The 14,579-nt window shown below is 43.0% G+C and overlaps 1 protein-coding gene across 1 annotated transcript in view; it reads right to left on the reverse strand.

Annotated features, from left to right (window-relative positions):
* The window catches only part of PITX1 (paired like homeodomain 1), a 160,225-nt gene extending 152,678 nt beyond the window's left edge, over positions 1-7,547 (reverse strand). The window contains exon 1 of the mRNA XM_026858496.1: positions 7,393-7,547. Coding sequence (XP_026714297.1) covers positions 7,393-7,547 — 155 coding nt within the window. The remainder of the gene's footprint in view (positions 1-7,392) is intronic.
* Positions 7,548-14,579: the final 7,032 nt, after the last annotated feature.

The following is a 14,579-nucleotide window of genomic DNA, read 5'->3' on the forward strand; positions in this document are numbered from 1 at the left end:
AAAAAAAAAAAAAAAGCGGTGGAAGAAAAGAGAAACCTCAACAAATAAAATTCTTTTGACAACGCAGTGTTGAAGGAATAAGTGAGATTTCTGGCAAAATCACCAGGACTCTGAAGACAAGCTGACTGCTGCAATATTTATTACTTTGCTTTCATGAAACCTCTGACATCAAGGGCTCTCTTAGTGACTGATTTTTGTCAGGATAATGCTGCAGGAACTGGAAGTGACACATGATTTTTTTTGGACACGAAGCCTGTGCATAATGGCATGAGAAAGAGGACATAAAAAAGCCTGCCCTGAAGCAGCTTAATGTGGCCCTGGAGAACTGAGCTGTTATCACTGCTTACGGACGTAGCCACAGCAAGAGAAACTGTTACCAAAAAATGGACCCTGAAGTCAGACAGTTCCACATGGGGAAGATTTTCTGAGTTGTGCTCCCTTATTACAGCCTCGTGGAGGTTGGGACTGACAGGAGGGAATCAGGCTGAGGAAAATACCTCCAGAAATGAAATAGAAATGAGCTTTATTGGGTCAGGTCTATCCCTGTATTGCAATACTGCAAGACCACATGCAGCAACAATAAACGTGTTGAGCTTGACACACGTTGCTGGGGCTTGTGACAAGTGCTGGTGCAGAGTGCAATATCCCTCTGCTTATTCTTCTGTATTTCTGAGAGCAGGGCATGGAGGGTAAAAGGACACTGTGATGTGCCTACAGTGTGGTGACTGCAGCTCTTCACAAAACCACAAAACTAAAAAAAAAAGTATTTCCAGACTGGCCATAGTAGTATATAACCCCATGTGCAGCCAACTTTTCAAACAGTAGTTAGTACCTAATTACTACAGAGTGTCTAGGATTATGTGAATATAGAAAAGCTGGGGAATAAGTTAAGATGTAGTCTAGAGTAGTGCAGGATATTTTCAAAGTGAGTGATTGATGAAAACATTAACCACCCCTTTCTCAAATCCATAAGCAGCCTTGAAGAAACCTGCAGATCAATCTTTGGCTTAGGGGAGACACCTGTTCTACTTTTCTTCCCATCAGAAGGTTCCAACTGCAAACCAGAGGCAGAATGAGTGCTCTGCAGCAGAACTGCTGGTTTTAAACCTAGAGGCTGGTGTGGCAGCAAGATGCCACAATCTTCCCCGGCTATCTCAGTACATTTCTCTGTGTTGTACAAACACACCTTTCTGCTTTGCACCTCACGCAGTGAAATCATTCTTGCTTTCAGTGGGAATACGCTGAGGTATACAGTTGGTATTTATATATTTTGGTGGAAAAGAAGGTGAGCTCTTTTCAGACCCCTAACTATGTATTTATTCAAATCAGATTTTGTTTTGACTTGCCTAATATTGGCTGTACATTGAGATGTGGGCTTTACTCAAGGCATAAATCTGCCTGAATAAAAAAACCAGAACAAAATGTTTTATATTTACTTATATTGTAAGTGTAGAATACCTTCCTCAATGATAAATACAACTTCTACTAGCATAGGGAAGTACTGTTGTTATTGGTCAATAGATTACTCTGGAATGTGCTGCAACTCCTTTTGTCTTTTTTGTTACATAGAAAAGGAAAAATAAGGAACTACTAACTCCTGAAACATCCTTATGTGTGAGGCCTTTAGTGGGAATTTATAATGCATACCTTCTCAAAGAATGTGACAGGATTTCCAAGTACTGAAATGGCAGACACTGAGAGATGTGGTAAATTAACCTGCGCGTGAAACCGCTGACTCTGTCATTTCTGTTCATTGACTCATTTCAGTTGAATTGACAAGGCAGGATTTCTCCCTGGATCTTGATACATTACATACACCTGTCAAGCAGAAGCTTCAAGCCAGCCCTGGGGGAACATCTTTAAAAGACACTCCTGCAATACCAATGAACTCTCCATCCATTGCCAGTCTGTTTCTTTCAAAGGATCATCGATTTAAGAACACACCGACCAAACCACTGCCATTTTCACAGACCATACTCCGGGGCAGAGTATGATAATACCTGGGTTCGGACCTGCAGCTCTTCTTGCACACCCACAGGTAAGGGTAGATCTCAGCAGAAGTCAAAGGGCACTACCCAGTTGCAAAAAGTGTACGCACAGAGGGCAAGGCCCCCTCGCCAGTCAGTGGCTGGTGTGTTTGTGGTGGTAAGCGTGCTTCTGAAGGAAGTCTGGCTTTCAGTTACATAAAGCTCCAAGTCACTATGATTTGCAGCATGAGCGTTGCTGATATCTCCTAGACAATGTCACAGTATTCTGGCCCAACTGCTTGGCTAAGACCTAGGCATACAGAGTACAGGCACGAGCCCAGCTCCACGGGCTGCCATGAACAGCCTCCAGGTTGTCCCAAGCACCTGGTCCCCTGACCTCTTTCTCCCAAAGAACCCTGTAGTGTCTGACATTTCAGATGAGGACTTGCCTAACCTACAGTAGGGAATACACCAGGGTTCTGGGGACTCCATTTTCTAACTGCTGCTCTGAGTCAGGCCAGCTTCTTCTGGGCACACGTGTGAGTAACAAGGGCACAGGGAGCTCATGCAAGAGTCTTGCGTGTTCAACTGGGGCCAGGGGAGACCCCCTCCCCTCCTCCGGAGGTGTGGAGTCACTGGGTCTGCACATGCACCTCTCTAAATCCTGTCTGCCTGTTCAGGAATGTGGATACCAGCTCAGCCATGGGCTAATAAAGCAGACAAAGTGTTGCCTTGCGCTTCAGAAAGAACATCTTAACCCCAGCAGGACTTCACTGACCGCTTTTATGCAAAACCTCTTGTTTGTTTTGTACAAGATGGGAGGATTCAGCTGACAGTTTAAACTGGGCTAAAATGTGTCACTAACTTTTTTTCCTTTTTATTGTATTTTTGCAGTGTATGCTGGCTCATAAATTTACGAACTATTTTTAAAGGACTCCTTACAAAAATAAGCATATTTGGGCGGTTTAAATTTGTTCTTAATAAGTGGAAAGATTTACTAAAACAGGCCTGATGTGATGACTTGGGAGGGATTATTCACTATTGATGCCAATATATTCCAGACAGCCTGAAGAATTAAGCACTCTGGGTGTTGAAAGCAACCTGAATATCACCTAAAACTTGTGCTGAACGGAGCTCTTGTCTGCAAGGGGTGAGAGTGTCAGGAATCCAGTGCAAGTCGGGGGACTACATGGTGGGTGAAGGCAGGCAAGACCTAACTTTGCGTTTTTATGTGAGCTTTTTAGATGGTGATGTAGCCAAGCTCTGCAAAGAAATCTGTCCAATAAAGCTGTGAGGCAAAGCACAGCTTTGATAAATGGTGCGCTTCACAACTGCATTCCTACCAAGTGCTGCTGTCACTCACGAAGCAAATTTATCGTATTTTATTCTAAACTGTGTTGGATTCCAGGTGTTAGGAATTTTCCCCTGACCTTCTTATCCTGCTTGTGGTTTCACTTTTCTCTAAGGAAACAGATTTAACCACTTATAATCAGAATTCGCTAACAGTTTTTAATGATGGTCTCTCAGATGGGAAAGGAATCCCAAGGAATTGCAGACGCTCCCAATGGATCAGTACATGTAGGTAGCACTGGCATAGGTTGAAGCAGAGTCCTGGCAGGACAGCACATCCTGTGAGAAGGGCTTTCCAGTGAGATCATTCAGTCACTGATGTGTTAAGAAACAGTCAAAGGGAATGCCAGGAATTATTCCCCAGGATGAAGTACGACCAAAGCTAGCGTTGGTGTAGGAAGCTTTTTTTTGTAAAACAGGCAGGGGCAAATCCATTTGATGTATCTGCCTGTATAAGTCTGAGTACTCTGCAGAGGGCAGAGGCGTCAGTATATATCACATCCATGTCCTGTCTCTGATCAGTTTTCCTAAGTGAATATTTTTCCAGATCACAGTCCATGGTCAGCTGGCAAGCAGTACGAAGCTTATTGTCCAGTAGTGCTGGCTTTCTTCCTCATGCCCACCTGTTATAAAGTAATATAGATTGTTAAATACCTATTTAAAGGTGATCTTGATATATTACTCTTGCTGTAATAGCTACAAGGATGTTATATTCTTGTGAACGGAAAGAGAAAAGGCTCATTTCATTGCAAAGGAATAGACTCATCCAATGACAGAGCCTTGAAAATAATTTTTGGACTTAGGGTGGATAATAATTTATTTCATTTATGTTGGAAATAATTCTGTACATACCCAATTCTTTATGCATGAGCTTTTGTTTCCTGTTACTCTCTTTGGTCAAGTGGTGTTGCTATTCCAGACCACGTGTCACCCTCACCATCAGAACAAATGACACAAACTACACTGACCACTCAGTGACCACTGACCACTTGTGCTAAAAACATTTACAAAATTTACTGACATTTTGCTGGCAGTGTGACAGTGCATGAATTCACTTCTTTTTACCACACTCATTGGCATGGTTTACTAACAGGCAGGTGAAAGCCTACACTTCAGGAAGATACTGCAACTGCAGAAACCAGACTTGAAAGATTAAAATATTTATCTCCCATTAAATGAGCGGGTCATAATAGGGGGCAGAAAAGTGAGTTTGGAGCATTACTCGGATTTGTGACTAAGGCCACTCCATCTAACTGCACCATGAACAAGCTACATGACAAGATTCAGATATCAAACATTTCCAAAAGTGCTGCTAGTGGCATTGCTTTTTTTTCAATTTTCTTAACTACAGATATCAGCAAGTCTGAAATGTGCCAGACTGAGGTCCAGATCTTTCTGTGATCTGTAGAAGGGTGTCTGCTAAGAAGACTGCAGAAAGTTCCACTTGGCCTGTCCTCTTGTATGACATAGCTAGCCATCAAAAGCACAAATTCCAAATCGGGTTTAACATCTTTCCTTCCACAGTTATAAAAAGTGAGAACAGCATGAGGTGCTTGAGGTCTTACCCCAGGAAAAAAGTTCTTTACACCAAAATAATGGAATTTTTTTAGCTTTATTTTTTGTTGTTGCTAGCATGTTTGTGAGGAACAATTCAAAGATGTCTTGACTACAATGAATAAGAGCTAACTGCAAGATGAACACTTTGACATAATTTGTTTTATTTCTATTTTTCTCTATCAGATAGTCACCTTTGAAACCAAGGCCTGGAAAGTTTCAGCTAGGGAAATGATGCCAATTCCAAGTCTGGACTCTCACTTCTCTTACACACACAGTTTCCCCTGTTCAAAGTTAGGGGCTTGCTTGGCCTTGCTGACAGCTAAACACTAGCCAGGAAAGTTGGGATCCAGACGCCTGTTTGGATTACACACTATCATTTCCATCATATAGAGCACACAAGGATGTCAAGATCCCATTCCCAGTGTTCCCCATTGGTAACACAGCCCCATGGTGCGTGGTGGAAGACAGGCTGCTGGGGTCAGGACCTTTGTGTTTAGGTGTGTAAGGACTCCTCCTTTGGGAACTAAACACTTCAGTGAGAGCTGGGTCTGGCCATAATTCTTGGATCTTCCTCTCTTCTTCTCTTGTGAACATAAAAAAAATAATTATTAGATTTTCTTACCAGCCTAATTACTTTATTCTGTGCTATTTCTTCATAAGAAGTTATTCCGGTTAGAAGATCTGATTCACATTTGTTCGCTATGTAAAGGGAGGTAAATTGTACAGGTATTTTAAAGTCCTTGGTGGTAAGAGACAATCAGCCTCTTCCCTCTGCCCCAGTCCTTAGCTCTTCCTGCAGCCACTTCACTGCAGGAAAAGGAATTGGCTAAATCCATATGAAGAAATTCTGGGGAGGAAACCACACTCAGCTGAAAGATACGTTTTAGCTTTTGGATATAGTTTCAACTTTCAAGATAACTATTCCTTTGAGTGGCTCTAACTATAAATCCCAAAGTACCCGCAAGCAGTTGGGTAGAAGCCAAAAATGCCAAGTCGAAGGAAAATAATTGTTTTCAAATGGTGACAAACCTGCAAGGTCGGCAGAGAACAGAGGAACTGTGTTGCTGAATGGAGATAGCCCTGTAACGCAGGACTGGGAGTTCTGTACACTAAACAGAGCCTAACATCTCCACAGGGTGTTCAGCTGCTGCAAATGCAGAAGGGAACTGCTCTGCACTGGTCTAACTCACAGGGCAGAAATGATATTGAAAGAGAATCTAAAGACATCGGGTTTAGACAGAGTGTGTGCTGCTAATGCTTTGGCTTGTTCTGGTTTTGTTTCCCAGAGGTGAAGAAATGACAGGTTTTGCATTTTTAAAATTATTGCAATGAAAATAATTTGACAGCTTGGTCTGGAGATTTCTGTGTCATTATGAAATGATGTTTGAAATTGTGCAAGGCAATACAATAATTATACAGTCAAGTACGTCTAATGATACTTCAAGGGGAGGCTGAGTTTGCCACTGGTTTTGGTCTGGATTCCTTTGCGCCCTGGACAGATGCCTCCGTGCTGTGGGAGCACACTGCGAGCGGTGCCGAAGCTTCGGGAACAGCATTGCTTTTGAAACTGTAGTTGCAAGTCATGTGGAATCAGCTTGAGGGAGCCTGGTGATTACTTTCTAAGGATATCTACATATAAAAAAAAGTATGCCTGGTGGTATAAATCAGCATAGCTCTGCTGACTGCAGCATAGCTGCATCCGTCTACTCCAGCTGAGGATCTGGACAAATGTACTTTGGCAACACAGAGGGCTGAAAACTACCAGAACACCTTTAAAGCTAATGTGCCAGCAAGCAAGAGAGGCATTCCGCTGTGTGGAGTAGACTTCTTTCATCTGTGGTAGTTAAAGCAGAAAAGTGAACTTTAGATTCTCACAATTTTACTGCATCTGTTAAAACAGTATTGGCTTTCAACAATGAAATGAGTATTCAGGCCAAGTGTCTCTGCAGAATTTCGGGCACTCCATGAACGGATAAAATTTCAATTGCAGAAACAAGAGAAAGTACCAGACACAAATGCACCACGTATTACATTTAAGGAAAGACAGTGAAGTGGGCAGGTTATACCGTGGGAATAGGCAGCAGCTGGTGGCTGACCCTGGTGTTATGACTAAGTCACCGACGAGGCCACAAAAAAATTAAGAAAATTAGTAAGTAAAGGCAGCCTGCCTTTAAGAAATCCAGAAGGGCTGGTCTGTGGGCTAGCAGCAGGGAGCTGCTAAGATCTGGGTTTGGGCTCCAAGCCGGGTCCCCTGTTCCCAGGCAGACGGAGTTGGCAGCAGCCTGTATCACTCTCTGGTGGCCCTTCGGGCCAGAAAGAGGAGGTATATTGGCAGCCCAGCGAGGGAACGGCAGCCAGCTCCCCTTGCCAGACATCAGGTTGCTACATCGGCGGTGAGAAAAAGCCTAGAGCAGGGCCCCTTCCATTCCGCAGGCATGGCGAGAAGAGGCACGGAAAAGACCTGCGACCGTGCCGTTGGGATAGGCGGCTCGGAAAGCCCAGGCCAGGTGGGACTCACCGGTCAGACGCCTGCACCGTCCTTCGGCGAGCGGTCCGGGGCCCAGGCGCTGCCAGGCCGTCCTTGCTGGCTGGCGTGCGGCAGAGCCAGGCGCTGGTGCGGCCTCGGAAGTGACTCACTCTCCCACCTGGCCAAAAGTCTTTGGGGCGCAGCATGGAGATTTCCTGAAGACATCTGTGCTTCAGCGGCTCCTGCGTCTGGAACAGCCTGCAGCTCTGGTTTCGCCATGCGCAGGGCTCCCTGCATATGTCTTTTCTCTTTTCCACTGCTGTTCTGGACAGGCCTCCTGCTCATCCTTTCACTTCATTAAAAGGGCCTCAGCCCCTCCTCCGGCATCTTAAAAGACAGTGCTGGGAAAGTCAGCAGTGACAGGAGTGACAGGCAGAACTGGAGTAACTACTGCACCCTTTTACTTAAAGCCCCTGCAATTACCTTCTTTTTAGGTGGGAATCTCTCTCAGTGATTATCTGGCTCTTCTGATTTTCATCAGCTGGAGAGCTGCATCTTTGGGATTATCCTCTCAGCATCCTTGTCTACCCCTTAATGTCACAGGCTTTGGCCAGTTAGTCCACTTAGAGCTTCTCTCAATTCCAGCCTCATCCTCCTGCAAGAGTAACTCACAAATAAAGCGAAGTGGGAGTTGCCATGTTAATGTGCTTTCCTTGAGCCCTCAGGGAAAGGTCCTGAACATGATTTCTTCCGCTTGGATGGAAAGAGGAATTTCTGTTAGAGCCTCCATGAAATTACAGTCGTCTTTTTTTATGAAATGTAAAACAAAGTAAATATTACCTTAGAGTCTCTTATTCGTGTGGCAATAAAATGAGACACTTCCTTGGAAATAAGTTTTAAGACATGAGTCTTGTAATGTTCATATTTATTGGAGTGGAGTTCACAGCTGACCTGAGGTCTGGAGGGTTTGGAAGCAACAGTCTATGTGAACTTCCAATTTTTTCTCTCCTTCTCCAGCACATGAGGTGCAAAACTGGTCAGTTATTCAGAGACTTCCCCACCCTTCGTAAGCTCGTGTGCTCATATATCTCTCATGGTACATAAAGAATGACATATTGCAGTGAATCTGCTGAGAATAGCTTGTAAAATACATCATTATATGAATCAGCCTCATTAGAAGTCTCCTTCTCTCATGATTTAAAACAGACACAGCACTTGCAGGAGTGGAAACCAGTGAGATTTTTTTTTTTCTCTCCTGCTGGCAACGTTGTGCTCAACCAAATGTTGAAACAGAAGAAAATAATTCTCTGAACTCAAGGCCAGAAGTAGAAAGCAAGTACGGCATTACCCTGATGCCTTTCTGGCATAATTAAGGTCTTGGGTGTTTCCCTGGATATATGACTTTCCAGCTTCATTAATAAAATATTATGTCGCTCTTCTAAACAGCACAAAGCTGCATGCTTTGCATACTCCAAATCCCCCTGACTCAGGACCCTGTAACACCTCACATTCAGCATCTTTAGCCATTCCAGGCTTTTCTCCCACAGCTGCTGCTGTGTTTATGAAGGGGATTATACAACACGGTGCCTGTGATAGCAGGAGACAAGGCTCGGCAACCCAGGAGGCCTCTCTCAGTCCTATTTTATGCAAGGACTGGTGCACCAGGTGCCGTGGCTGCATGACTCAGACCTTGTTCAAATTGCTTGTATGCTGGTGCAACCACTTGCCAACGAACTCAATGAAGTTAGTGTTTTACCTTAGACAAGACTGCAGCAGATGCGATCCAAATGACACACCGTGGATCGCAGCAGCTCTGGGTTAGCGGCCACGTCATGCAGGACAGACACATGGTAGAAAAGGCATGGCTCTTTGTTCCAAGGCAATGGAATAAACTCTTTCACTCCCATTTGCTCTTGGCATATTGTAGAGCTCACTAACAAACTGCAGGTATACAAGCAACTTTTTATTATTTCTCTCTTGTCACTTCAGCATTGGAGAATGTAGTATTTCTTGCTGTTCTTTCTTTTAAACCATGCCAACACACAGCCTCCACACCATGTTTTGGCTTATAAGCCTCTGGCTGCACTCTTCTGAATCACACTGATTTTTTAATTAACTGCAGCAGGTACAATTACTCAGCTATTGGTTGCTCTGGTCTCCTAATGCTTCCAGCCATGTAACCCACAATCTCTCTCTGGTTTGCTCTTCATTGTTGGCTAAACACTGTGGTACATTTCTGTCTCCCACTCAAGATTTTGGGCCATGGACATCACCAGGAGCCTTGTCACCATCAAGACATCATGCCTTTGCAGGCAAGTTTATCTTGAGCTTACTTGTTTATTAGACTCTGCTTTGACTTTTGCAGAAGTAGGTCAGAATGTGCAGTCTGGATGAATTTTACTCACAGAGGTGATAAGCAGCTTCTGCTTGGCTCACGTGGGCTCCCAGAAAGCACCACAGGCTCTGCTTGTACCCACAGCTTTAGGCACTGCCCTTGTATCCTACAGCATCCTCAGGCTGCTCTCGAACCTGCAGTGGCTGAAAGCAGAGTCCCGTTAGTCCCCTCGGTGCATCTGTAGGCTGGCTTTCAATACCAGGTTTAGCTGAATGTCATAGGCCTGCTAGGATAGTCTGAGGCTGCACTAGATAAGCCACAGAGAGCCTGGGCTTGGGAGTCCTGCAGCTACACTAGGGAAGGAAGGTCTTTAGTCTCTCCTGTGCACTGGACATCTGCTGTTTTTTTGTTGGTAGCCAATAAAAATCCCTGGTTTTCCTTCTGCTGTAGTTTGGCTGTTCTAGCTAGTGATCAGTGGATGGTGACAAGGATTCAGTGAAGTTTAAAGATGAGGAAGGGTTTGCAAAAGTCCACGTGCTCTTGTGCAACTGCACCTCGCTCAGGTGGTGGCATTTCAGGGCATAGGACAAGCAAATTTCCTCTCTGTTTCTAGACTCGATCATCCTTTCCCACACATCTACCTTATTTTTCATAATTTGCAGGAATCTTTTTAACAGCAGTTCACATACCCTTTGTATCACTGCTGGTTTCGCCACTGACAGACGCGGGTTTGCTTTTCTTTATCACTCACTTTGTTTATCAATAACTGTTTTACAAGACCTGTTGCGTTTTAGTTGTGATTTATGCCTCGGGACTGGGCACCCCTTGCAATGCAAGTCTTGCCTCCTGCCGCTTGGATTTGATGGGGAGGATCTGATTCCCAAAGCTGGGATTTCACAGCTGTGGTCTGACTGGCTTCCTATCAGCACATACAAAAGAAGGGAGCACAGAGCAACAGCTAAATACCACTTCAAACTTCAGACTTCTCAGCTGGAACAACTGTTGTGGTTTGAAGTTGTTTTGTTAACTTCTTTGGCTAATTGATAACATCTGCATCTCACCACCCTTCCTTGAGTCTCAAGCTACTTCCAAATAGATCGGATAGATAATACTGTGGCAGATCTCAGTTTCTGTATTAGCGATATATCGTTACGCTTTCAGAAAATTGTCTGAGAACTGGGGGGCGTCTTCAAATAATGCCTCCTTTATAAAGGTTTCTTTCACACAGTTGCAGAAACAAGCCCAGAGACACTAATAAAACCTCATGCTATTTATTTGGCATTTCTCTCATGATCATGTTCAGATAAAAGAACTTTTAATTTCACACTTTTTTCCTCTGTTTTTCCCTACCACACTTTCTAAGCTTGAAATTTACATTTGGGCTTTAAAATATTGGAATTAGCTTTTATTTTTCATTAGTTTTAATTTTCTTTGTATTACAATAGATGGGTCAGGAACTGGTATACGTGATATTTTAGTAAATAAAATCCTTGTATTCAGGATCACTCTTGAAGTCTGGTAATACACAGTGATACCATATAGGTCCCAAGGAGACATTATGGTTGTAATGGAAATATCATATATCTCATATCCCAGGTCTGATATATCAGCTCAGCAATAAAAAGAAACAGGATATTTGCAACTATATTTTAACAGGGATTTTGCTGTTACCATGAGAACACGGATTACTTAGAAATTTTGGTGAGAAAACTGTTTAATGGTTTCATCAATGTCTAACCCCAGGAGATTTCAGCTCTTTCACTGCTATTGAAATAGCTATTAATGCAGTGAAAATCAGAAACGTATGAGTGTGTTTCACTGGTGTCTTACTGTACATCTCAGACTTAGATCTCAGTACAGGTCACATGGTCCCTTCTATCATATTTCAGGATTCCCAAGGTCAGACCCGGGTTATGCCTAGAGACACGCACCCAGTATGAACTCTCCACAGCTTGACATCTTTCCAGTCTGGGCAGAGGTTCGCTCCTCCACCTCTTGCTGTTGGATGGTTGGGGCTGTTACTGAGCAAGGCCTAGAGACGTCCGCAGGCCCTGTGATGCGCGTGAAACTGACGTAAGCCAAGACTTGAAGGCTCAACGTTGATCAGCCAGCCAGGAGAGCCTCATGAATTTCCTTGTAAAAGGAATTTCTTAGGAATCAGGGAGACTTGTGTTACATAATCCTTTGAAAACAATATTTGATACAGGATAGGGCTATCCGATTTACGAAGTCCCCAACAGAACCTGCAAGATGCCATGAGCATTATTATTATTGCGAGTCTTTTATTTTGTGCCATTTCAGCATCTCTAGCATCTACAAAAGAGCAGATAAAACCCCAAATACAGATCTCTCATAACTTCACCTAATGCAAGCTCAACACATTTGGTCTTAATCTGAGTGCCTGGACTGGGATGAGTTCTGCAGGGCTGTAATAAAATAAATATTTTCCTGCACTGAGAATGGCTCAGCGAAAGGTTCAGTGTCAGGTCAGCACAGCAAGCTCTTTAACCACATTTTGCTCGACATGGACCATGTCTTTACCTAAGAAATTGTCACAGCTCCATAGCAGCTGGTGGAGTGGAAGTGATTTAAACCATTCACCTCTTGCTCATTTTAAATGTTGGATTTGGTCAGCATTTGAGGAAAACCGGGCAGTGGGTACAGCCCCAGCTTCCAGAAATAAAAATATATATCCACCAGGAGAAAAAAAAAAAAAAAAAAAAAAAAAAGGAACTTTCTGTAGAGCTTACTTTCCAGCTCAAATTAGATTACTTACAGAAACAAAGGGAATCAGCAGCCTTGCTGCAGTAGACTAGTCCCAGGTGAGTAATTGTGAGCTACTTAACAATTAGCAATATAGTGAGAGCTCTCTTAATTGTTTTTTCAAACAAACTTGAACCACCTGTTCTGCCATTTTAATGTAGGAGCCAAAGGAACTGTGATTCACAGGTGTATTATAAAAGGGAAGGCAGAGATGTTTGAGAAGGAAGCTTGCCTCTTTACTACAGCGTGAGATGGAGTGTGCAAATTCAGTGACTGGCTATTTTGTGTCATTGCACAATTGGGGCAGAACTAACATAAACCTGAGAAGAATTTGCTAAGGTCAGTAGTTTTCATTCCTTTGTAATCATGCTATCTACTAATACACAATAGATGATAAAAAACCCCACCTTCCTACCAGGTCCTTCCAAAAACCATTCCTAAAGAGAATGTCACTGTACTAAAACTCTTGGCAACCAACTATTTATGTTTTCCTCAACTTTTTCATAGCTGTGTGATGCTTCAGGGTCAAGATAGTTCCTTTTCAATTTAGTGGGAATGAATTATGAGCTCTAAGGATAAAATTCAACTCTTTAGGTGGTGGTTCCTTAGATGAAACTGAGATAGCATGTAACTTTTCTAAAACTTGATACTTTCTTAGTTTGAGAAGCAGTTCATCTTCTATCTAACTATGCATGTTGTTACTGAATGTTAACTCTTTTGTGTCAGATAGAAGCATTTTTCTTATTTCCAAACTCATGCTAGCCCATACAAAGAACTCAAAGGTTTGACCGAGTTCATAAAGAGGACTGTAAGCAGAGCTGGAAAAGAATACAGGAGTTCTAGGTCTTATACCTTTGACTAATTAATTATTCACTGATGTGATTCAGTCTTCAGAAAGATCAGCTATACATGCTACCAATAATCTCAGCTTGAAGCAAAGGTATCAGATGCATACTTGCAAACCTAGGTCATCAAGAAAGCCAGCATGTGCTCATAACAGAAGGGGATGATGCTCTACACCTGGGCTGAGAAGTCTTCTTACACATTTAAATTCAGCAAATGCATTCAACATAATCTCATATTTCTTGGTAGAACCTTGCTCTCATTGTTCAGTGAAACAGTTACGTACTGAGATCCTGCAGAAGCCATGCTAGGAAGAAAAGATGGCTCTTCTGGTTGGATTTACTGCAAAAATCTTCATTTGTGATGTATTTTTGGGAGAGGATTTTTAAGGAAAGATTGTCCCAAGTATGTATTGTTTGTTCCCTGGCTGCCAGTGGAGTGGAGAGGTTGATGTGTCCTGTCCTTGCAGAAGCTGGCTAAGTGAAAGTATTTCTTTATGGCCATTGCCATTTATCCTTTCATTTTGGAGCAGCACTAATCTCTCTCTCCTTTTAGGGTGTGTCAGTACATTTGCAGACTATGATAAGTTGCCTTGCATTGAAGGGTTTACAACCGTATGTATATTTTTTTGATTTTTTTTGGGGACACATATAGATCATGTTAAAAACCAGAAGTCCATTGTTCAATCAATCAAGTTAATCCTGGTGCTCCTTGATAACTATAGCTATCGCATTTCAGAGTGATTTTACTGGATATTACTGGGATTACTTGTAGTAGCCACTCAGTCTAGACAGGGGTTTCTATTACAGTGAACACAGACAAAAGGGTAAGAAATATTAATGCCCAACATCCATTAACCATGCACAAACTGCATATCAGAGTGGATCCTGTTCACTTGGTTGTGGTTCCCCCTCCCTTTTGTTTATCTCTCAGGGGGGCACTGGCTTTCTTAATTAAAAAGAAACAGGTTGCCTTAATAAAGGGGGGAAAAGAGCTGCTTGGAAACTTTGCCATTTAGAGTTAAGGGAAGTTAGAGATCTTTTGATGTATGGAAAGGCCCAAGTATTTTGGCCAAAGAACTGCCTTCAGGATGGTTTTCTCTTGACCCTTCTGCAAGATGGAAGCAGCGTCATGGTGATCTTGCTGAAATGAACAGCTTATAATTGGATCTCAGAATCCTGTCGTTGTGAGAAATATGGTGAGGTGGATCTCGAGACTCTCATCAGGGCTGGATAAAATTACACTACCCTGTTGTTTCTGAAACAAAGCCATTTAGAATGACAAGCACTCCAGGAAT

This window comes from Athene cunicularia (genome assembly GCF_003259725.1).
Source record: "Athene cunicularia isolate RWA chromosome 13 unlocalized genomic scaffold, athCun1 chr13_part1, whole genome shotgun sequence".
NCBI classification, from domain to species: Eukaryota; Metazoa; Chordata; class Aves; order Strigiformes; family Strigidae; genus Athene; species Athene cunicularia.